This window comes from Thamnophis elegans, chromosome 13, assembly GCF_009769535.1.
Source record: "Thamnophis elegans isolate rThaEle1 chromosome 13, rThaEle1.pri, whole genome shotgun sequence".
In the NCBI taxonomy this organism is placed as follows: Eukaryota; Metazoa; Chordata; class Lepidosauria; order Squamata; family Colubridae; genus Thamnophis; species Thamnophis elegans.
The window spans coordinates 28,289,465-28,313,759 of record NC_045553.1 but is presented as its reverse complement, the minus strand read 5'-3'; the positions used below and the strand labels follow the sequence as shown (position 1 = coordinate 28,313,759).

Sequence of the window (24,295 nt, the reverse complement as noted above, 5' to 3'; positions counted from 1 at the left end):
AATGCTGCAACATTTTTAAGTGAGAGGATCAGTAACATCTTTCTGTCCCACTGTAACTTTCAACAGTTTCTAAACAAGTGATTGTAAATTGAGTACCACCTGTACATTGGTGCCAGTTGATTTCAGCAGACTGCAATATATGAGGGAGACAGAACATGTCTTATTTTCTCCTATTCTGGTTCACACTTTAGGAAAATCTTTAACATATAATTTGGTTTCCTCTTTAATAACAATTCCCAATTATTAATACTTGATTTCTTCGGTTGTGATTCTTACACCAGTTCTTTAAACTGCTGGGCTTTAGAGGAAGCTACTGATGATGTCTGTTCAATTGTTGAGAGCAGTTCCACCTTTTACCTTTAAATAAAAGACCTTTTCACTGCACACAGTAACTTGACCCGCATTTGACTAGATCCCATTGTTCTGTCACTCTGACAATTACTTAATGTAATGATTAATTGTAATCATTTAAATATAAGAGCCATAGTGGCACTGTGGTTAAAATGCAGTACTGCAGACTTCTTCCTTAATTGCTCACTGCCAGCAGTTTGGAAGTTCAATCCTGACTGGATTTTAGATTTGACTGAGCTTTCCATCCTTCTGTGTCCAGAAAAATGAGGATCCAGATTGTTGATGGCAATATGCTGACTTTGTAAACCACTTAGAGAAGGCTGTAAAGCACTGTGAAGTGGTATATAAGTCAAAATGCTATTACTAAGTGCTATTGCTATAACTTGAATTGAAAAGCATTAAAAGTTTTTCTGAATCCTTACCTGTCATAGGGATTCATAATGCATGGTCGCTTATTGCAAGTACAGAAATTCTTGTCATGGTCCATGCCAAGATTATGACCCATCTCATGGGTCATTGTACCCGCAGTTAAAATTGCATACAGGGTGTTATCCTGAAAAAAAAAAGAACATTTTGTCTACAGTTACTCCACCAAGAAACCAGAAGGGAACCCAGTTATTAGTACTGAGGCTGAAAACTTTGTTCAGCAAGTTTCAGATAAAAAAAAAGTTTAAAAAAGTTTTTAAAAAAAGTTAGTCTGGTACAGACGGCCTGACATCAGCTTATTACAAAAACTTACAATTAGAAATGGTAGAACCTCTCAAGGAACTATTCAATAAGATCCAAATGAAAGGGAAAGTACCCCCATCTTGGAAGACAGCCTTTATATCCCTCAACCAAAAAATTACAGACCTATATCATTACTTAATATAGATTATAACATTTTTACTAAAATACTAGCGAATAGGTTAATGTTGGTTATTCAGCAATTGATTCATGATGATCAAACAGGTTTTATTCAAGGGAGACAAATGAGAACTAATGTAAGACAATTTGTTAATATACTGGAATATTTGGGAAAGAATAACTAAATCCCTGCTGCGCTTATATTTCTAGATGCTGAGAAAGCCTTTGATCAAGTGAATTGGCAATTTTTATTGAAAATAATGCAAAAAAAATGCAAATAGGAGAGCATTTTTTACAATCAATTAAAGCAATATATCAGGAACAAACAACTCAAATCATAGTCAATGGAAGCTTAACAGATTCATTTAAAATCGAGAAAGGTACAAGGCAGGGTTGTCCCTTATCCCCATTATTGTTTATCATAACTTTGGAACTATTGAACAAAATACGGGGTTCAGATGATTTACAGGGAGTCAAGATTAGGCATCAAGAATATAGAGTACATGCTTTCGCGGATGACTTGGTTATAACATTAACCCAACCACAGGAATCTAGTAAGGTTTTAATGAATATGATTAATCAATATGGCCAAGTGTCCGGATTTAAAATAAATTTAGGGAAAACAAAGATGCTAGTTACAAATATGAACACTAAACAAAGGGAAGAATTAGAAGGAATGACAGGATGTGAAATAGTTAAAAAGGTCAAATATTTAGGAGTCTATATTTCAACCTCAAATGGGAAGCTATATAAGTATAATTATGAACCACTATGGCATAGCATACAGACAGAGATGAAAAATTGGGAGAAATTACAATTATCTTTACTGGGAAGAATAGCAGCAGTGAAAATGAATATTCTACCTAAATTTTTATTTCTTTTTCAAATGATACCAATACTTTAAAAAAGATGTGAATTTGCTAGAATGGCAGAAGCGCATTAATAAATTTGTAGGGGCAGGGAAGAAGCCGAGAATAAAACTAAAAATAATGCAAGGTGTGCGTGAGAGAGAAGGTTTGAAATTACCCAATTTAAAACTATATTATGAAGCAGTAGTTTTATCAGTAATTAGTGACTGGATTAATTTAACAGATGATAGAATACTTAATATTGAAGGGCATGATTTGGTATATGGCTGGCATGCTTACTTGCTATATAACAAAAAGGTAGACAAGAACTTTAAAAGTCATATTTTAAGGAATGCTCTACTGCGGGTCTGGAAAAAATATCAATACAAATTAAATGATAAGATACCTATGGGGCAATTCCTAGATACGCAATAGAAAACATAAATATAATACAAAAACAGGATGCAATTACTTACAGACAGCTTCTTACCTTAGAAAGAGGTGTACTACAATTAAAACCCTTGAATGTACTAAAAGAGGAAAAGGTAATTCAAACATGGTTTCAGTATGGGCAGTTACAGGCCAGATGGAAAAGAGATCAAAAAATTGGTTTTATGCAGGACGAGGATAATTTACTAAAACAAATCAGAAATCAAAGTTCAATGCATATAAAGAGACTATATAATGCATTAATAGAAATGGATTCGGAAACAGAATTAGTTAAAGACTGTATGATAAAGTGGGCCCAAAATTTTGAAGAACCAATAATGTTGGATACATGGGGAAAGACCTGGGTAAGAAATGTAAAGTTTACACAAGCCCAAAATTTGAGAGAAAACTTTTATAAGATGTTTTATAGATGGTACTTAGATCCTAAAAAACTGGCCTCTATGTATCCAAATTTACAACCTAAATGCTGGAGATGTGATTGTGCTGATGCTACTTACTTTCATATATGGTGGACTTGTAAAAAGGTTAAAGCATTTTGGATAAAAATATGGTGGATTATGCAAAATAAAAAGGATAAAATTTACCCCTCAGTTATTTTTGTTAGATATAATTACTGATTGTACAGTTGTAGAGATTAACTTGATTTTGCATTTAATAACCGCAGCTAGACTGTTGGTGGCGCAATACTGGAAGAAGGAAGACTTGCCTACTATTCAAGAAGGGACACTGAAAGTAACAAACCTAGCTGAGATGACTAAAATATCTGCATATCTCAAGGACCATTCAAACGAGAGATATAAACTGGAATGGAGAAGATGGATTGACTATACTCAAAATAAATATGGGACTAAGAAATTTCAGATAACTTATGACTAAAGAAACAAGGAATTATATAATTTGTTTAGAGCTAGTCTAGCAAGGAGGAGTTAAAGCTCAAATGAAGATGATATTGACTTTTTTTAAAGTTTATTTTAGAATGTTTTTGTTAAAGATTTATACCCTGTATTGGTTCTGGGAAGTTGGGGGAGGGGAAGGTTGGGGGGGTTGGGGGGGAGGATGGGGGGAGGGAAGTAAATATTTGTAAAAGTTTTTTTTCAAAATTTTCATTAAAAAAAGTTAGAAAAAAAATAATTTACAGAGTTGAGAATGTTTTTTTTTTTTTTTTTGCAGAAAGCAGTTGTGGAAGGGGTAAGGTACGTTCTTCCAATGGCTACTTTTTTTAATCAGCAACAAATGTTTTTATTATCCATTAGTTTTAACAGGGAGAAATGCTAGGAAAATTTATTGTTTACCTGAAACCTGAAACAAAAGGATTATACAAGTAGTCCTCAGTTTAGGACCATATTTGAGCCTAAGTCAGGATAGTTATAAAATGGGTCATCACACAATTGATCCAATTTTATCACCTTTTTATAGTGGTCATTAAGCAAACACAGTGGTCTTAAAGTCAATGTCACGGTCATTACGAGAATGCTGTGATTGTTAAATGAACCCTTTTTGCCAGAAACCAGAAGAAAATACCAATTTTTGGCAAAACTCATAAATTACAGTCACATGATCTCAGGGCACTGGAAATGGCCTTAAATGCAGGCTCATTGCCAAGGGCTCAAAATCATGTCATACAATGTCAGAATTGGGTCATAAGTAGCTTTTGGGCATCCATAGTAACTTTGAACATCATTAAATGCCAGTTGTAACTCAAGGACTACTACCCACACCATCTCAACATTCTTCCAGCTCTTCTGAGTGTATATGTGCACTATGACTCCAGAACATTCACAAATACTTGCATCCAGAAGAAAACTCTAAAGCCCTGAAGCTACAGCACAGGAGAAGATCAAAACCTCTGCATCCATTTGCTGTCTGCATTTATTTAGTTACTAAAACTTGCAGGCAACTTCAGTCCAAAAACTACCCAGTGGCTTTTGCTACAAGCAAGCATTTTCAGAATATTCAAGGCTGAAATGCTAAACAGATTTATGAGTGAGTTGGTCCTTCTGAATAAAAATGAGTTTCTTAAACAAGCAGGTTTAGGATTACCCCATATTTCAGGATCCTAACTCTGCTTGTTTAGGAACAAAATTTATAACCTCCATGTGGCTCCATTCTATTCTAAGTGAACAAAGATAAGTTTACTGTTTCTCAGTAAATATCTTTAGCTTCTTAACTAATATGATTTTCTCACTGTCCTTCAAATATTGGAAGTTGTTTTCTTAAAGCAGATTAGTATTCTCTCATTATCTTACTGTAGATTAATGCAGCCATATACAAAATTTAGATCCTAAATTTCTTATAATGAAAGAAGGAAGAGTCATGTTTGTCACAAGTGTCACTAAGAATATTGCTCAGAAGCCTTGTTTGCAAGTATTGCATCATAATTTGACCTGCTCATTTTCTGATTATTTTCCAAGAAAATCATATATTTTCTACTTTTGATAGAAGTCAATATATACAAAAGGCTTGTTCTATGGCATGTCCAGAATGCCTTGTGCCAAAACACCATCAATTGAGGAAAGATCTACAGTGATGCCAAATTTTCTAAATAAATAAGGATGAAAATGTTGTGAATTGAAAATCAGAAGAGTCTTTATTTTTAATAAAGTAATATCTATATAGTAGTACTCATCACAATATACAAACCTGAATTAATGCTACAGAACTGAAAGAATCACACATGCCACCTGTGTAAGCTAATCCTAATGTTCCGTGCTCAAAGACCATACCCCTGTAAGAAAGCAGAAAAGGAAGATACAATTTATAAAAGATGGAAAACATAGTCTATAGTCTCGGGGCATACAGAAATCTTTATGGCTTTTTACAAACCACCTAGCTCCATCCTCACTTCCTGCCATTACTCAGGATGTCATAATTCAATGTAGACTGTATTCACACAAGCCATTTAACTAACTTGATCTGTTAAACATGTTCAGGATGCATTTTGACTACACACTAAGCTTGGCTGCTCTTAGCCTTAGTTAGGTCAAGGAGAGGGATTTAGCACGTTGTGTGAATCCAGCCCATCAGGTTAATTTATATTCCATGGGTTGCCAAAAAAAATAATAATTCACGTTTCTTTAATAATTAAGTTTCTTCTATCAATTTAGTTGTGATGTTATCAAAGACTATTTGAGATTGAAAAAGCTGGTTGAGTGACAAGTCAAATCAAAAGCTGTGGGAAAAATAAAATGGATTTTTAACTATTTTTGTACTCTTTGATCTCCATCCATCTAGCCCCTAACATATTTCATAAGACCCATTTCATTTTCATTTTCATTTTCATTTATTGAATTTCTATGCCGCCCAATCCCGAGGGACTCTGGGCGGCTTACAGAAATGAAAAAAATTAAAAAGAATTTTTTTAAAAAACAATGGGACACAACAAAGTTAAGAAAGGAACTCAACAAACACACAGTCAAAAGGGGGCTGGACCTCAATCAAGGGTTCAACAGCCCCAGGCCTGCCGGAAAAGCCAGGTTTTAATAGCTTTGTGAAAGGCCATGAGAGTGGGCAGGGCCCAGATCTCTGCGGGCAGCTCATTCCATAGGGGCGGAGCGGCAACAGAGAAGGGCCTACTCCTAGGCATCACCAGCCGGCATTGTCCCACTGAAGGCACCCAGAGAAGGTCCATCCTGTGTGATCTTATTGATCTAAGGGAGGTATGTGGCAGAAGACGGTCTCGCAGGTATCCGGGTCCTAAGCCATGTAGGGCTTTAAAGGTGATAACCAGTACCTTGAATCGTGCTCGGAGACCAATGGGCAGCCAGTGCAGCTCGCGGAGGATAGGTGTGATATGGATGTACCTTGGCATACCCAGTATCGCTCGGGCGGCTGCATTCTGGACTAATTGCAGTCTCCGAACACTTTTCAGGGGCAGCCCCAAGTAGAGCGCATTCCAGTAATCCAGTCTTGAGATGACAAGGGCATGAGTGACTGTCTGAAGTGCCTCCCGGTTCAAATAGGGCTGCAACTGGTGCACCAGGCGAACCTGGGCAAAGGCCCCCCTGGTCACAGCTGACAAGTGGTGTTCTAAAGTCACCTGCAGGTCCAGGAGGACCCCCAAATTGCGCACCCTCTCTGAGGGGGGCAATTTTTCTGCCCCCAGGGTTAAGAATGTACTAGATGGACTGTCCTTAGGGGGCAACATCCACAGCCATTCGGTCTTGTCGGGATTGAGTGCGAGTTTGTTCAATCCCATCCAGACCCTAACAGCTCCCAGGGACTGGCACATCACTTCCACCGCTTCACTGAGTTGGCACGGGGCGGACAGATACAGCTGAGTATCGTCCGCATACTGGTGGTATTTAATCCCGTGCTGGCAGATGATCTCGCCCAGTAGCTTCATGTAGATGTTAAATAGGAGGGGGGACAGGACTGACTCCTGCAGCATCCCATAATTAAGGAGCCTAGGAGTCGACCTCTGTCCTCCAACCAACACCGACTGCGACCTGTCGAAGAGGTAAGAGGAGAACCACCGTAAAACTATGCCTCCCACTCCCACCTCTTCCAGCCGTCGCAGAAGGATACCATGGTTGATGGTATCGAAGGCCGCTGAGAGGTCAAGGAGTACAAGGACAGAGGAATGCCCTCTGTCCCTGGCCCGCCAGAGATCATTGGTCAGTGCGACCAAAGCGGTTTCAGTGGAGTAACCAGGCCAGAAACCAGACTGAAAAGGGTCTAGATAATCTGCTTCATCCAAGGTCTGTTGGAGTTGGAGGGCCACCACCTTCTCAACAACCTTCCCTAAGAAAGGGAGGTTGGAGACTGAACGATAGTTTTTAAAAATAGCTGGGTCCAGAGAAGGCTTCTTGAGGAGGGATCTCACCACTGCCTCCTTAAGAGGCCGTGGAAAGGATCCCTCCAACAAGGAGGCGTTCGTGATTCTCTAGAGCCAGCCTCGTGTTACCTCCCTACTGGTTGAAACCAGCCAGGAGGGGCATGGATCCAGTAAACAGGTGGAGGCACTCATCGCTCCCATGGCCTTGTCCACTTCATCATTTGCTATGGATCCAGTAGAATTGCTCAAAATACAATTGTTATTTGTTCAATACATTATAGATATAAGCCAATAACCTTGCCAATTCCCATTCAAGTATATAACATAGGCTGAGCTCACAGTACTTCTATAAACAAATCACATTAAGATCTAGAAGACGGATTCACACAGCCTGCTTAAACAAAAGTTTTATCAAAAAAGGGGGCTGATGTCACGACAGCAAGTCATGCGATCTTGGTGCTCTGAGATAGCAGTCGATATTTCTGCCACTGGACGGTCCATTCGGACCTAAACTATCCCACAGAGATGGTGATTGAGAAGGACACCTCCTGCTGATCTCAGGACACCGCAAAGTCCCTGAAAGATCCAGGAATAGCCTTTTTTTCTGGCAATAGAAATGCAGCTAATGAAGCTGCTGAAGTTGGGACAGCTCCAGAATGGGAAGAAAGCGAAAAGAGAAAGTGTGTCGAATTGGTGAGAAAATTTTATTATTAGAAAAAGAGACTACCTCCTCAAAAAATTAAGTTAAATTAAAATTGAAGATAGAAGACTGCAAGCGACGAAATTAATCTACATTAATTTATGTGTTATCTTGTCTCTAATTTTTTTTCATAGATGAAATTTTTGCAAAGGGTCCTTATTTTTTAAACTGAATGGATTAATTTTTTTCTTCTTTTTTCACTTTTGCTTACACTTATGGATTAAAACTTTCCTTCTTTTTTATAAAGCTTGATTTGATTGATTGGACTTGTTTTTGATCTCCATTTAAGAGGGTTTTTTTTCTTTTTTAAGCTTGGAATATAAAGAAGATAATAAGAAGGATTATAAAGAGGGTTGTAACAACAGGAGGAAAAGCAGTTACACTGCCACTTAGAGGCTGGAGGCTGGATACATTGTTTTTTCTTCTTTCTCTTTGGTCACTTGAGATTCAAGGTTCTTTCAGTTTGTTTACTGAGAATGAGAGTAGGAAGAGCACAAGTTGTTTATACAGGTGCTTTTTGGGAGTTCTCTCACTAGCTATTGGATGGAAGACAACATTTTGACTTCAAAGATAATAAATGAACCTGTTTGAAGTTTATTTAAATAGCCTTGAATCCTATAGTGGCAGTGCCTGAAAAATTGGAACAATGGCACAGCAGGAAAAAGAAACTGTAACATTGCAAATTATTATGTTTGAAATTCAAAATCTATTAGTTGTGACAGAGAGAATTGAAAAGAGATTGGAGAATATGGAATACAAAACAGAAAAATTTGACGGAAAAACTGAGGATGTTTATCAAATGAAGAATGTGGAGGAGAGAGTTCAAAAAATGGAAGCAAAAATGAGCAAAGAGATAAGAAATCTGTGGATACTGACAACAAAGTGAGCGTAGTTGGTAATGGCAAGAGCAGAATATGGAAAGGGGAGATGGATGGATTGAAACTCTACCCCAGACGTCAAAGCACACAAGAAGAAAAGGGGGAAAATTTGATGGAGATAAGGAGAGAAATCTTGACAGAAGCACCAGTGATAACCAAAGATAAGCTGATGGAAACAGCAGATGCTGGGTTTCGAGCTTTTATGAGATACGAAAGGAACAACATGTTGCAAAGAGAGGTTCACACAAGATTTATTAAGAAAGTAACTAGAATATTAATGCTACAAATGGCAAGAGATATAAGACTGCACTATTACTGGAAAGATATAGATTGAGGCAATGAAACTGTATAATGAAAACTAAACTAAATTTAGTTTACTAGTAATATGTATAAAATGAAGTGACCATAGTTATAGTTAAATAATGATTAATAATGGTAACAATACATATAGATATATTAGTTTGATAATATGAAATTATATATAAACAACACATGGAGAATATGAGAGGAGGTTTAAAAGTTTTATCTAGAATATGTTATAAAGATGTATTGTGATTGGATGATTTTAGGATGATTTAATGGAATGTTATCATGCAATCCTATTCTAGATTTTGAATATTATATATAAAAGGATGTAAAAACAATTATAGTCAAATTAAGGTTGAGATATAATAATCGTGATATACATGAATACATGTGAATTTAAAATATGTGATTTGATATGAAAAGCAAGTGATGACTATGGAAGAGATGCATGGAAATACTGTAACCAACTGACACACTTTCTACAATTTGTAATGGAAGATGGCTTTTTTATTTTTATGTTTGTTTGTCTTTGTTCAAAAATAATTAAAAATTATTATAAAAAAACAAAAGTATTATCCAAGAATAGATATTATATTATTTTATTTTATTCTTGGTTTATATGTTATATAATGCAAACATCCATTTAGTTGGTGCAGAATGGGAATTAATCAAATTAAAATGCTTGTGTGGTGCAGGCGAAGCATAGGAAAAAACTAATGAGAAGATACCATGAGATATGGATTAAAAGCAGTAAGTCTGATATATGTTCCACTGGTTGTTGCAACTTATAAGTAAATAAGTGGTGATTTCTCCCAATTTATTTCAAAGATTCATATAACTAATATGCATAGTTATTTTTGGATATCAATTGGCATTCTTCATTTTTACACTTGAAGTTTCATTCTGAGACTTTTGGAGAAAATGATGCTTCCATAAACAGGGAAATCTGAAAATCATTTTTTTTACTGGTAAATATTAAACATGGGAAACTATTGAAGTCTGGTTTGTTCTAATTTCTAAGGACTTCATTCTAAATTTCCCCAAAAGTCATTTTTATAATTGCCAAAACAGAAATGTCCAATCAAGAGCCTCTGGCAGCTCCCTCTGACTTCTAAAGTTTTGACATCCAGACCCACTTTAAAAAGTAGCTCGTAGGTAAGAAAAAAAATGGTTTGTTTTGACATAGAACATGGTTCACAGATGGTTTATAACAGAGTGTAGATGTTCTGAGCAAACATTAATATTCCCATAATCCTCCAGTCCCATTCCTCCCCTTCCCTCTCCCCACAATGAGACATACGTGAGTAATTGAGCATTATCATTCATTTTGCGCTTCAGTAGAACTGACTGTCTCCATGTTGCAAAGGACATCAAAGTGTGCCTCGATGATGCATTGATTGTAATCTTATCTTCATCAGACCAAATTTCTAGACCAATCAATGCTACATAAATATTCAAAGGTTTGAAAAACTGTGGAGTGGACACAAAATAAATTAGAAATGCAAATACAAGTAAACTTTGATCAACATTTCAAGACTAAAAGGAACTGACACTGGTGTCTATGGGAGGTGAACTGGAATAGATTAAATAAAAGAATCTCTGTAGCTCATAGTTGAACTATGGAGTTCTTAGTGCTCTCTGAGTTTCCTGGTTTGCTTGCAGATATTTAGTCAGATAATGAAATGTCTGCAAGGAAACCATCAAGCTCAGACAGCACCAAAAACACCCCATTTTGAGGTACACTAATAATTTATTAAGCAGAAGAAATACAGGGCGGGGCATAACCTTTTCCTAGGGGGTCACAGCAAGATCGACAGCAGTTTACAACTTCCGCGACACCTCATTTTAAAGCCCATAAAAAACTGAATTGAATGAGCTATTAAATGTTAAATTTGCTTTAAGAATGGCTGGAAAATTCGATTCGGAAGAACAAAGGATCATTGACAGAATAAAATGCATTGCCTTTCGAGAGGCTCGCGATGCTGGAGCGACGTTTATCAATCGAAAATGGATTGCAAACAAATTGAAACGTCATCCGGATTGGGTTACTGATAATTGGAACAAAACAGCCCAAGAATGTTTCACAAAATTTGGAGAAGGGCGTCCTCTGCAACTGTCCCAAGAAAGCAAAGCCATCATTGCAACTGGCAGTCGCAAACAACGAAAAGGAAACCGAAAAGTGGCCCAAGAAATCCTTCAAATTCGTGGAAAACGAGTTGATCAAAGGACAATCGGCCGATATCGAGAACGAGAAGGTTTGAAGCCATTCCACGTCATTTGCAAACCATTGAAAACTCAAACACACGTTCAAGATCGGCTTTGGTTGTGCGATTGGTTGTCTGAATGGACCGAGGAAGATTTTCTTCATTTGGCGCCATCTGACGAATTCTTCGTTTATGCCATTTGAAAACCGAATTTCCAGAACGATCGAATTTGGGCTAAAGACGTCGACGACATCGCCAAACATGAACGATATCGACAAATCGTTCGCAATCTGACTTGCATCGGGATTTTCGTCATTTTCACAGCCAAGAAACTGCATTGGGTTTTGAAGGATAAAGGGGAATCCTGGGATGGCAGTTATTTCCGTGAGAAAATTTTATTGGAGAATGTCATTCCATTTCTCAGTGATCCAGACAATGTCTTGGTGGTTGGTGAGGCTGTCTTTCTTCATGACAAAGCTCCTTGCATGCGTTCAAATGCGACTCAGCAATTGTTAAAGGAAAACAATGTCGAATTTTGGGGCAATGACGTCTGGCCGGGAAATTCGCCAGATCTCAATCCGGCAGAGAACATTGGGGCCATAATTAAGGATGAAGTGGAAGCTCTGATGATTCAGGAGCAAGGTCAAAATCGATATTCGGTTGAAACTTTGAGAATGAATTTGGAAACTGTGTTGAAAAATCTGGAAAATCGAACGGAACTGTTTGAAGATTTGTTGTGTTCTTATCCACCTCGTTTGAATGCTGTTCGAAGGGCTAATGGTGGTCATACTGACTATTAAATCGTGTCAATAAACTCAGTTTTTGATGGGCTTTCGAATGGTGTATGAATTATTTGTGTTGTTATTACAAGTGTTGCTGTGACCCCCTAGGAAAAGGTTATGCCCCGCCCTGTAAATAAAGTGATAAAGAAGAACCAGGAGATCATACTCTTTTATCAAAAACAGAAGGGGAGGAGGACTAAAAGGGAGATTTCACCCACTGATGTTCCTGTTGTTGCTGATTCTAACTGATCATTAACATGATAGTCAAGAAAGTTAATATGACAGAAGCAGCACAATATGAGTGGATCTTCTCCTAAACTTCACAATCCAACTCCATCCAGATTCTTCTCTCCTGCTTTCTTCTCAGGGATCATGTTCGTAATCAGTTGAGTTTGGAAGATGCTTACTCTCTCTTTCTCTTTCTAACACTTTCAAGTTCAGAAGATTAAACATAGTCCAGGAAGAATCTAGCTACAAAATAGCACTGATTGAATTATTGTAATACTTTTGGACTTGCATCCTCTCAACATAGTGGAGGTGTCTAGTTACTGAACTAACCCACTTTCTGAGATGGCCTTACATGCTGAATCCCAAGCTTGCCAAATGACCAAGTTTTGCTGCCCTCAAAGTTAACAGTTTTGTAGAAATCCATCTCCTAAGTCTCTTTACCTGATTAAGTCCATTAGGTCAACACAGTGAACACCTGAGCAGGAGTGCGGAACAGGTGGGCAGGGAGATTTAATCCAAAAAGTGAAATAATTTTTGCCATGTCCTCTTACCCTATTTGCATGGTTGAGTATTTCAAATACTCTTTCCCTTAGAGTTATGAAGTTGCGGTCGTACTTCCTGAACTACAGAAAAGATCAAAAGAAGAGACCATAATTTTAGGAAGGGTGTTGAAGGAGCAGGGGAAAGAACATGTCAGGAAGAGGAAGAAATTTAGAAATAATTGAATTTGCTGAGTTGGACAAAAATAATAATTCTATATAAAGCAGTCCAGTTAATTCTTTTCTGGTGATTTTTAACCTATATTTGTGCTGTTAATATATTAACATTATTAATTTTTCAGCACCACAGAAGCGCTCTTCTCTTAGATAGAGAAAATTTTGGTCAGCTTACTGAAATGTTTTCCTAAATTGAATGCCATATTTCCATGTTTAGAGATGTGTAAGACAAACATTACACAACTTATTCTTCACGAGTTGTCAGCTTGGAGAAACAAATTGTTCAGGAATGTTTCAAAGAAATCCACAAAATCTAGGATAAAATAAATAATTTTATGCTCAATGCAGAAAAGACAGTGGAATGATATCCAGGATACTTACCATTATATTGTCCACAACCATGTAAAGCTCAACATGTTTTTCAGCCTGCAAGTATTCATTTTTCTAAACAGAATAGTAAACAGAAGACTATTTAGACATGTCACTCACTGAGGCCAACATGCATGTTGGGTCATCAGATAATCAGAAAATTGCTTTTTATACTATCTGGTTAAAGTCCTTGAAGTGTTAGAAATATTGGTCTTTTTGCTGAAGACTTTTATAGCGAGAGAGCGTGTTAGAATTTTAGTAGTTAAAAATGTGTGAGGATGTATTCTTTTTCCATATGTTGGATGAAATTTTTATTTATTTATTTATTTATTTATTTATATATATATATATATATATATATATATATATATATGTATGTATGTATGTATGTATGTATGTATGTAGTCAGAAAGCTCCTATGTTGAGCCCAATATTTACAATTCCAGAGTGTAATTTCCTCCTTCCTCTCTAACAGCCACTTTTTAACTCTGCTACACAACATCCAGTTTGAATAAAATGTCAATGTCCTTGAAACTAGAACATTCAAAGAGTGGATGTGACTATAAAATAGTGAACCATTTAAACACACTACATATAAACATAGCTTCCTGAGAATAAAGAATATTCACTTGCCAGAACACTGAAGTAAAAAATCAAACAAGCGGGTAAGCAGCAGGGATTGGTGTCTGCATTTGCATTTTGGTATTCCATTAAAACAACAATCTTGTTCCAATTATATCACATTTTAAGAAAAAAAAAGTTGAGGTTTTGAATTTCCAGATATGTTTCAGCCAGTTTCAATCTTTGCCATCAAAAGAAAGAAGGAACTGTGATTTTTGGATGTAATGTTTTATCTTCAAAATTTTCTGCCTCTAGTAGTGGAAATATGAGGATTATCTGTGACCAGATTCAGTTTGCTAGTTTTGGTTCAATCATTGCTTTAATCCAACTTAGTGATTCAAAACAAATTGAAAAATGTAGTCAAGATTATGTTTATTAGGTCTTATTAGACATCTCAAAACACTTCAATTTATTATTTCAAACCAATGTCTCCCTCTATCCCAAGTATCCTATGCATGCGTAAAAGAGGCAATTTTATCATTTGATTACATTTTCTAAACCATTTCAGAAAATTGAGATGATTTGGGGTTTCAGTTGAAACTATTTTGATCCAAACGAAGTTTGTGTGACAATAGAAAATGATATAATATGTATTTTCTGCTTGGTGAGCTTCCAGATTTTCTCGTACAACATGACTGAAATAAAATTTTAGAAATGGGGGTTCTCTTCTATGAATTCTTTCTAAACAGTCTGAGAGAATTTCTCTTTTACTTTACAATTTAGAAACAAGTAAATGAATCCCTCAAACCTTGTTACATATTTGAGGTTTTCATATGACTTACTTCTTCAGGAGTAGCGGATGTCCTAGAGGTCTTTTTGATAGGCTCATCTGATTTCCAAGTAGAGTGGGTTACCCCACAGGTTTTAGGGGTCTCATCCTCTTTTTCCAAACTTTCATATTTGAAGACTGCATGTGCTTCATTATCAGAAGTCTTCAGGGGTTCAATAAGGTACATCTCACCTTGATGCTCGAAATACCCACTGTAAAAACAATTGTAGACTCTTTTTGAAAAGGCTGGTCAGAGGTGGATAACCAATAGATGAGAATATTGGTAGTTTAGGTCTGAATGCACTGATGATTGAATTGAATTGAATTGTTTATTATTTATAGGCCGCCCTTTTCCCTGAGGGGACTCAGGGCGGCTTACAATTCATAGGAGGGGGAGTGTAAGACAATATAACACAATACGTGAATAAACAAAATAATAACAATAAAACACAACAGTCATTCAACATTCGGGTGGGGCGGCGTAATCCTTATCCCCAGGCCTGACGGGATAGCCAGATCTTAAGGGCTGTGCGGAAGGTCTGGACGGTGGTGAGGGTACGAATCTCCACGGGGAGATTGTTCCAAAGGGTCGGAGCTGCTACAGAGAAGGCCCTCCTCCGCGTAGTCGCCAGTCGGCACTGACTGGCGGATGGAACTCGGAGGAGGCCTAATCTGTGCGATCTAATAGGTCGAAGGGAGGTAATTGGCAGAAGGCGGTCTCTCAAGTTGTCACCTACTTGGGTAATAAAATGTCTGAAAGAAAACAACTAAGCTCAGAGAGCACCAAGGACCACTCGTGAATAACGCATTTTTAACTGAGCAAGTCAACATCTCTTGTAGCTTTGAATCCCTTCTTGAAACTCACTGAAATTTTAATTTTCCTTCCTCAGCACTCATATCGCTTTCTTATGCTTCTCAAAGATACTATGGGATATACAAAAGATTGCATGTTCTCAGCACAGCCATGAAATATCTGTATAATATTTGTATGGAGCTAGTTTGCCGTGGAATCTAATGCTGTATATTTCCTAGGGTTTAAAAAAATAGGGAAGGCTCCTGGCTATGGAAATGTAAGACTAAACCTGTTTGAAAGATAATTTTGTGTAATACCTTATTGTCGTAAGAGTGAAACACAAAAGTCAAGTGAGGATAATATAATAGTTCTAAATCTAAAATATCTAAAAAGAATTAGACATATTATGATGTACTGTACTGTATAGAACACTATTTGACTGTGGTAAAAATCAGATTGATCCAATAATAAAAACAAGATAAGAGTCAGAATTCCCAGGATATTTAATAAAGAATGGAAATAATAATTCTTGGCAAGCATTTACATATAGTGGGCAATGGAGTGAATGAAAATGCAGCTTAACAATACAGAATAACAGGGGGATGAAAGCTGAAACATATGATGAATGGTTGCATGAACTGGGAATGTCTAGTTTAATGAAGAGAAGGACTAAGGATGACATGATAAATTTCCCAATATTTAAGAAACAGTCTAAAAAAAGAAGGGGAAATCTATGCCCCCAAACATCTAAAGTAATGGATGAAAAGTTATCAAAGAGAGTTCCAACCAAGAACTAAGAAGGGATTTCCTGACAGTGTTAACAAATAACCAGTGGAATGGTTTTCTCTATCACTGGAGGCTTTTAAGAAGAGAGTGGACAGTCATTTCTCCGGAATGGTATAGGGTCTCCTACTTGAATAGGTGGTTGGACTAGAAGACCTCAACTTCTCTTCCAACTGTATTATTCTGTCATCCTGTTATTCTATTGTTATACTCCATCATTTATGTTATGTTATATTCCAGCATTTCAATTATTTCTCTATTGCATGGACACAGACTCTGCTCAAGGTGGATCTGGGTACTTGAGAGACCGCCTTCTGCCGATTACCTCCCTTCGACCGATTAGATCGCACAGACTGGGCCTCCTCCGGATCCCATCTGCCAGTCAATGTCGACTGGCGACTACACGGAGGAGAGCCTTTTCTGTTGCAGCTCCAACCCTGTGGAACGATCTCCCCGTTGAGATTCGTACCCTCACCACCATCCAGACCTTCCGCACGGCCCTTAAGACCTGGCTCTCCCAGCAGGCCTGGGGATAGGTTCTTAATTTACCCACCCGAGTGTTGACTGTTGAATGCAAGTTGTGTTTTATTATTTTATTTTGTTCACTCACTGTTTGTCTTTTGGTATTGCACCCCTTTCCCTGTGATTGTAAGCCGCCCTGAGTCCCCTCAGGGAGAAGGGCGGCCTATAAATCTTAATAAAATGTCTAAAATGTCTTAATAAAAATCTTAATCTTAATAAAATGTCAAGGTGATCTTTTGGTATTTTCCTTCACTAATGGCTGTGGGGTGGGCCTTGAATCTGGCTAATGATAAAGCCCTTTGGAATTTTGGGATCTTTATGCAGCTAAGATATCTAACTTAAAGAAAGTGTGCAGAGTGGTTCAACAAAGTGGTTCTGGGTAGAACTGAAGAGTTTGCATGCCTGTTCCTGTACACTTTCAGGCAAGATACACAATCTGAAACCTATATATATTCTTTGCATGTAACATCACTTCCTATATAAAAAGGAGACATGGCCTTTGAAGCTCCTCTAGACAGATCTGATTTAGCTCTCTACTGTCACTACTGGCTGTCAGCTGCTCTTCTTGGTATCCAGACAAAATCTTTCTTAATTATGTAGATATCTTTGATCAAACTCAAGTAATTTGCATGAAAAACAATTGAAAGATAAGTGACTATCTTACTTCAATCCTTCACATGCACTGATGGCTGCAGTTGAGTCCCGATCACTCTTGATGTAACCATGATAATAGCAGTGATCCTATATGGAGGCAAGAGGACTATACTGGTTAAAGCGTCTTTGTAGTGTGATTTGATGAGCACAAATGAGTTCAAAAAGAGCAAAAGATAAACACAAGTTTCCATAAAAACAAATTGCACTGCAAGAGGAATCCTATTGATGGAAAAACATGAAGAACACTAAGAAAATCAACAAAGGAATGTAAAATGTGAACTTCAGATAACAAGTCCTTTATTTTTTTGTCTATGGAGAGTCTCAGTCATCCAGGTGATAATTGTCTCAAAAGTGTTTTGTTTTATTTTTTCAAAAGGCAACTGGACTATTTTTTTCACCACAACTGATGGTTTCTTAGATGATAAATGAAATGTTTTGTTCTTCAAGGAAAAAAATAATCCAGTTATCTTTTGGGGGGAAAAAAGCTCTTTTGAGAAGCCTTTTTCTCCACCAGTCTTGTCTTTTTGGACATCACCTCTAGTGCTGCACCATAGGATTTGCTGAATAAAGCCTCAAACTTGCTGATTGTCCTATATTGTTATGATAAGATCTTATCATTACATAGGAAATATTCCACATTTACTAATGATGTCAATTACCATAATTGTTATTTTCTTGGGCCCACATAATGAAAGTTTTCAGAAACACATAACAGAATTAAGCTGCCTATATAACCTGGAAGGCTTCCACTGGTGATTAACTTTGATTCCTAGGAACTTCTGGACCCATATAGACCTTAAAATCAGAAAAATTATGTTACATATTAAGTAGGAGCAGTTTGTATGACTTTTGAATGTGCTACGCCACAAGTAGGCAATTTTGGGAGACAAAGAATGCACTTTTAGATCAATTTTGGGAGAAGTGGTCAAGGACATAAGGAAGTGTGTTAGTGCTGTGATATCATAATATGTTCCAGCTCATATTAGTGAGAGGAACATATAATGGATTTCTATATTCTGTATAAGCAAAGTGAATTCCTCTCACTTTCGGTTTGCCAAATAAATGATTTTGCAGGTATCACTGTAATCTTGTTTAAAAAGCAAAGTACATTCTATCAACCCGATATTCTCATAATAAAGCTATTTGTGGGGCTAACTCCCCAAAATGTTTGATTTTAATCAGTAGGAAAGAATTGGTTGATTGAAATATTGCCCTGTTTATTCAATAAGTAGCACAGACTGGGTTTTAACAATCCCCACATGCTTACACAAAACATTCCCAATATATGTCACATATATAGTACTTCTTGTTTGGATAGCCCGGACTGGTATATGCATATTTGGAATATTGTGCACAAATATTCTTTTTATTTACTTCATAAATGGAAGACACTCTGCATATTACCTCAACTGGAGGGCTTGTTGTAATTTCTCTGCCATCAGGGGAATAATGAGTCTCAGTGTAATCTTTGGAAAAAAGTCGTCTGGAATGTAGAGAAGACATTATTTATACCAGGAATTAAGTAGAAACAAAGATAATTGTACAATTACTGTATAATGGCATTTTAAAAATACTGTTTGGTATCAAATGAAAGGAGAAGGTATTTTAATCTCATGAGGCTGACTATTTAAGAGGAGTGAAGCCCATACTAAATTCTCCTTAGCAAAGAGATTTGCACCAAGGAAGCTGTTCAATTCTCTTCATCAAATCTCAGAGTTGGTTTGATTGACCAGGAGAAGATTTTTTGCATCACCATTTCTTTTATTCTTCTGATCTATGCAACAATCCAATGTAGCTGGTAGGTCTGCAAAGGAGAGTAGTGTAGCTCCCTTTATTTCAAAGGAATCATAGTGGTGCAGTGGTTAGAGTGCAGTGTTGCAAGCTACTTTTGCTGACTGCTGGCTGAGTGCAATCTGGCAGTTGAAATCTTACTAGGATCAAGGCTGACTCAGCCTTCCATCCTTCCAAGGAGGGTAAAATAAGAACCCAAATTGTTGGGGACAATATCCTGACTCTATTAACCACTTAGAGAGGGCTGCGAAGCACTGTAAAGTGGTATATAAGTCTAAATGCTATTGCTGTTCAAGAGTAAAGGGATTCATATTGCTTCAATAAGCAGCCTCAAGTAAAGGGAAGCCTTGAACCTTCATTTAGAAGCATCTCTATTGAAGTTCCAAAACAATAGCATTGGGTCACATTCTAGTCCTGGGGTGACATCCATGCTTCTGTTTCCAGTCTTAATTAAAAAATTAAGAGAACTTTTAAATTAACTTACACATTTTTTTGTAGGTGAAGGACCACTGGTTCTCCATTCACTTTAAATTCATATTGCATGATATCTTCATACTTCATCAGAAATGCAAAGAGTTTAGTGTTTAATTAAAAAGACAATGTGTACCTTCTTAACAATTCAACACTTTCCTGGAAGTCCTGAATGAATACACATGTAGAGAGAGATCCCTGAAGGGTTTTTTCCCTGGGTTGTATCTCTTCAGCTTTCAACTAAAGAGATTGGCATTCCTTCAGTTTTTATGACTCACCAAGGTAAGGGAAAGTCTAAGAACTACCCCTCAAGACCCTCCAATACAGTTGAAAACCTGCAAGTGTCTTCTGGAGTTGAGCTCTGAAGCTATCTGCATGACAAAAGCTGAGGGGGGGGGGGCTGCAATCTGTTTGTGGTTGAAGAAGCTCCCATTTTGAAATTTATCCTTCAAACAGGCAGTAGTTGTACCTTTCACTTTTTAATCACTTTCAATGTCCATTAATCTTTTCTTAGTTAAATTTTGAAAGGCTCCCTTTAGTCACAGCTTGTAACACCTTTTTGAGAAGTTGTGCCATTTTAGGGATTTCTTTCTCCAAAATAAGGAAGTGCGGAGAAAAAAAAAGCTGACGGAGAAACATAAAGACTGAAGTCTAGGATTTCAGTTTATTATTGTATTAACTTGTACCATGGCCTTCTTTGCTGTGGGTGGCTAACAGGGATGTGCAGGCACTAGAGGCAGGGGAGGCAGGAAAAGGAAAGAATTTTAAAGAATTTTTTTAAAATAATTAAAGCCAAGGTAGTTGCTACCAGACTCCAAGTCACAGTGGCTTGGAGTCTGCTTAGTGTTAACTATAGGAGGAGGCGAGAGAACTAGGGGCCTCCTTTGCATAAGGAATTTTTCGCCTTTTAAAAGTTAAGCAAGGGTTGAAAAGCGAAAAAATTTGTATGCAAAGGAGGCACTGATTCTCCTGCCTCCTGATCTGGGAGCAGCGAATCATGCCTTGCACTTGAGCGACTGCGCAATCTAGCAGCAGGAGCCTTGCTTGTAAAATGCACCTGTGTGGACTTCCGGGGAGGAACTTAGCCGTCGGCAGTGGCTTAATTGAGCCGCTCCCAGATTTCTGGTTCGTTATCTAATTAAACACCCTTTAGATAACTCAAACTTCAGATAAGAAGATTGTAGTGAGCGTCTCAGCTGGTAAGAACTTTTCCTTGCAGTTTGTAGCTTTTTTTTTTGCTGCAAACGAGGGGGGGGGGGTTGTTTTTTTTTAAGCTGAGTCATCTCTGGCCAGATCTCTCTGCTGTATTAACGGCACAAGGCCAAGACCCCCCCTTAGGACAAATTAATGAAATTATTTTTTTTCTTATGAAATTAATACAAGCAGAGCTCATATTTGAGAACTTTACTTCTGTTTTTTTAGGAAAACTCAAGCTTCAGTGTTAATTTTTTTTTTAAAGATGGCGATTCTCCAGCCTTTGTATTTGCAATGATGATACATTCCGGCAGCTTTTCTAATCAGTTTTTCTAATTATTCCCTTTGAAGAGACTTCCTTATCTAATTAAAAGTTTTCAAAGGCCCTTTGTTGACACAGAGACATTCCGAACAGGGCTTTTCTCTGTTTTTTGTTTTGTTTTGTTGAACTGTTTTGGCGTAATGCCAGCCCTTTGAAATCCTCCGTAAAATTCTTGGCAAAAAAGGGAGAATTTTTTTTTCTCTTCTTGGCATAGTGATTTGTTAAGTGCTTGAAGCAAAGGTATTATGGCTTCCAAGTCGAATCCTGCGAAATTACCTCCTAAATCTGCTTCTCCCATACCTGGCACAAAGTCACAGCCCCCACCTTCTATGCCCCCTAGTGGAGAAGTATTAACAAAAGAATTTTTGTTGGAAATGTTTAGAGAATCAAGGGAACAGAATTTGGAAGCTCTCAGAGAGTTCAGAGATGAAATAAGGAAAGAGATAAGCAATGAGATAAAAGTCTCATATGATAAATTTGATACCAAGATTACCAAAATAAATGATGATATGTTGGGAATTGTAAACGTACTCACAGAATATATTTCTGGAATGGAAGAGAACTTAGAAACTCTCAATGAAGCTAAAATTAATTTGACATCTAAAACCGAAGAGGTGGAACGAAAAGTTGAAAATGCTGAAAAACAAATGATTATGATACAGTATAACCAGATGGAACTTGCATTAAGAGTTAGGGGGCTGCGTGAAGAGAGACAGGAGAACTTAAAGCAGATGTTTTCTGAGGCCTTTGACTGTCTGGTGGGAAGACCGGGATCCAATTTTGATTGGCAGATTGATAAAATTTTTCGTGTCAACTCCTGGGCGGCAAAACAAAAGCAACTCCCCCGAGACGTGGTAATATATTTTGTTACAAGAGAATCCAGAAATAAGATATTACAAGAGTCCTACAATACCAAACTTCAAATTGGCGGACAGGATTTGATGGTTTTGAAAGAGATACCACCTCAAATGCTAAGAGCCAGAAGAGATTATGCTTTTTTGGTGGAAGAGCTCAGAAAGCGCCAGATACAGTACAGATGGGATGCCCCGTTTGGCATCATAGTTACATTTGATAAGCAAAGATATCGTCTCAACTCTGTATGGAAAGCTCGAGATTTCTATCATAAGATTTTGAAAGTGGGGCACCCTGAACCATCGGGATATGGAGAAAAACCACAAGCAGGACAAGAGAAACAGCAAACTACACAATCACCAGACAAAACGTATCATCTCCCCCTCCCAGAAGGGCAAGGGGTTAAGGAACAAAGATCTAACCATATGACCACCAGACAAACAGAAAAACAAGCCATAACGCAACAATCTTTACAATTTTTGGCCATTGACCAAGGAGCTACAGCAACAAGCTCAGAAGCTGTGGGAGGAGCTAGACCCAAGGTGAGACAGGCCATGTGGGAGGCTCTAAAAAAGCTTCAGGCAACCAAAAATGACAACTAAGAAACTGATCAAAAATATCTGTTCAATCCCAAACTTGGTCAACACTTTGTGACCTATGTTACGGAAAAAAAAAAGGTATAGTAGTATACTTAAGGAAAGACATTAAAGCTGAGCTAATCGAAGCAGATCCCTTTGGAAGATATATCGCATTAGATTTAATCTTAGAAGGGAAAAAGACACTGCTTTTGGGAATCTATGCTCCTAATCAACAACAAGATGGATTTTATAGAAATCTTCATGTTAAATTAGTACAGTGGGACTTTAAGTCGTGCATACTATTGGGTGATTGGAATGGCGTGATTGACACCAAAAGAGATAAGAAGACATCTCGCCCGAATACTAAATTCCGAGCTAAACTACCCAAATCCTTTTTTGACATGATAGACGACTTCGAACTGCGAGACGTTTGGCGCGAAAGGCATGCAGAAGAATATGACTTTACCTTCTTCTCCGACAGACATCAATCTTTTTCAAGGATCGACTTTATATTAATTACTAATGACTTACTTTCTAGGGTGAAGAAGACAAAGATTACGGCCAGAGTCCTTTCGGATCATAACCCAGTTTGGATGGAGCTGGGAAGGGTAGTTCAGGCTAGAAGGTCCTGGAGGCTGAATGAAAATTTATTCAGATATGAAAAGTATGTTAATGATTGTAAAAAATTGTTATCTGAATACTTTGTTTTTAACATGAATAAGGGTACACCTATGGAATATGTATGGGATGCAAGCAAAGCCTATATGAGAGGAGTATTGATAAATATAAACAAAATACATAGACATAAACAAGGGCAAAAACGTAAAGAATTGGAAGAGGAAATTAAAGGGAAAGAGCAGGAATTAATATTGAACCCAGGTGATACAAAGACTAAAGAAGCAATTTCCATATTAAAATCTCAATTTGATATGCTGATCTCTGACCAGGTAGCCACCAGTTTATTATATGCTAAACATAATACTTTCTGCAATGCAAATAAACCCGGTAGATGGTTGGCTTATCAGATCAGGAAAAAAAGGAAAATTCGAAATGTATCCAAATTGTGTTACAGAGGGAAGGAAGTGTTTCAGCAGGAAGAGATCCAAAAGGGATTTCGAGAATTTTTTACAGAGTTGTATAAAGGGGACAAAATTAGGGACTTAGATATAAATAAATACTTAGATAAAGAGAAAATCCCCCTAGTTAGCGAAGAACATAGGTATAGGTTGAACCAACCAATAACCTCTGGGGAAATCCTGCAGGTAATCAAACAATTAAAGCTAGGGAAAGCACCAGGTACAGATGGCTTAACAGCCGTTTATTATAAAAACTTACAGTTAGAAATGGTAGAACCTCTTAGAGAATTATTTAATAAAATTCAATCGGAAGGTAAAGTGCCCCCCTCATGGAAGACAGCGTTCATATCGTTGATACCCAAAGAAGACCAAGATCTTACTCAGCCGAAAAATTATAGACCTATTTCACTACTTAAT

General features: G+C 37.3%; 1 protein-coding gene across 1 annotated transcript in view; it reads right to left on the bottom strand.

The window, feature by feature from the left end:
- Positions 1-24,295, bottom strand: part of LOC116516313 (zinc metalloproteinase-disintegrin-like NaMP) — a 42,986-nt gene that overhangs the window by 12,430 nt on the left and 6,261 nt on the right. The window contains 9 exon segments of the mRNA XM_032228743.1: positions 774-904; positions 5,136-5,220; positions 10,454-10,623; positions 12,919-12,990; positions 13,465-13,527; positions 14,856-15,054; positions 17,605-17,681; positions 18,999-19,077; positions 19,870-19,940. Coding sequence (XP_032084634.1) covers positions 774-904; positions 5,136-5,220; positions 10,454-10,623; positions 12,919-12,990; positions 13,465-13,527; positions 14,856-15,054; positions 17,605-17,681; positions 18,999-19,077; positions 19,870-19,940 — 947 coding nt within the window.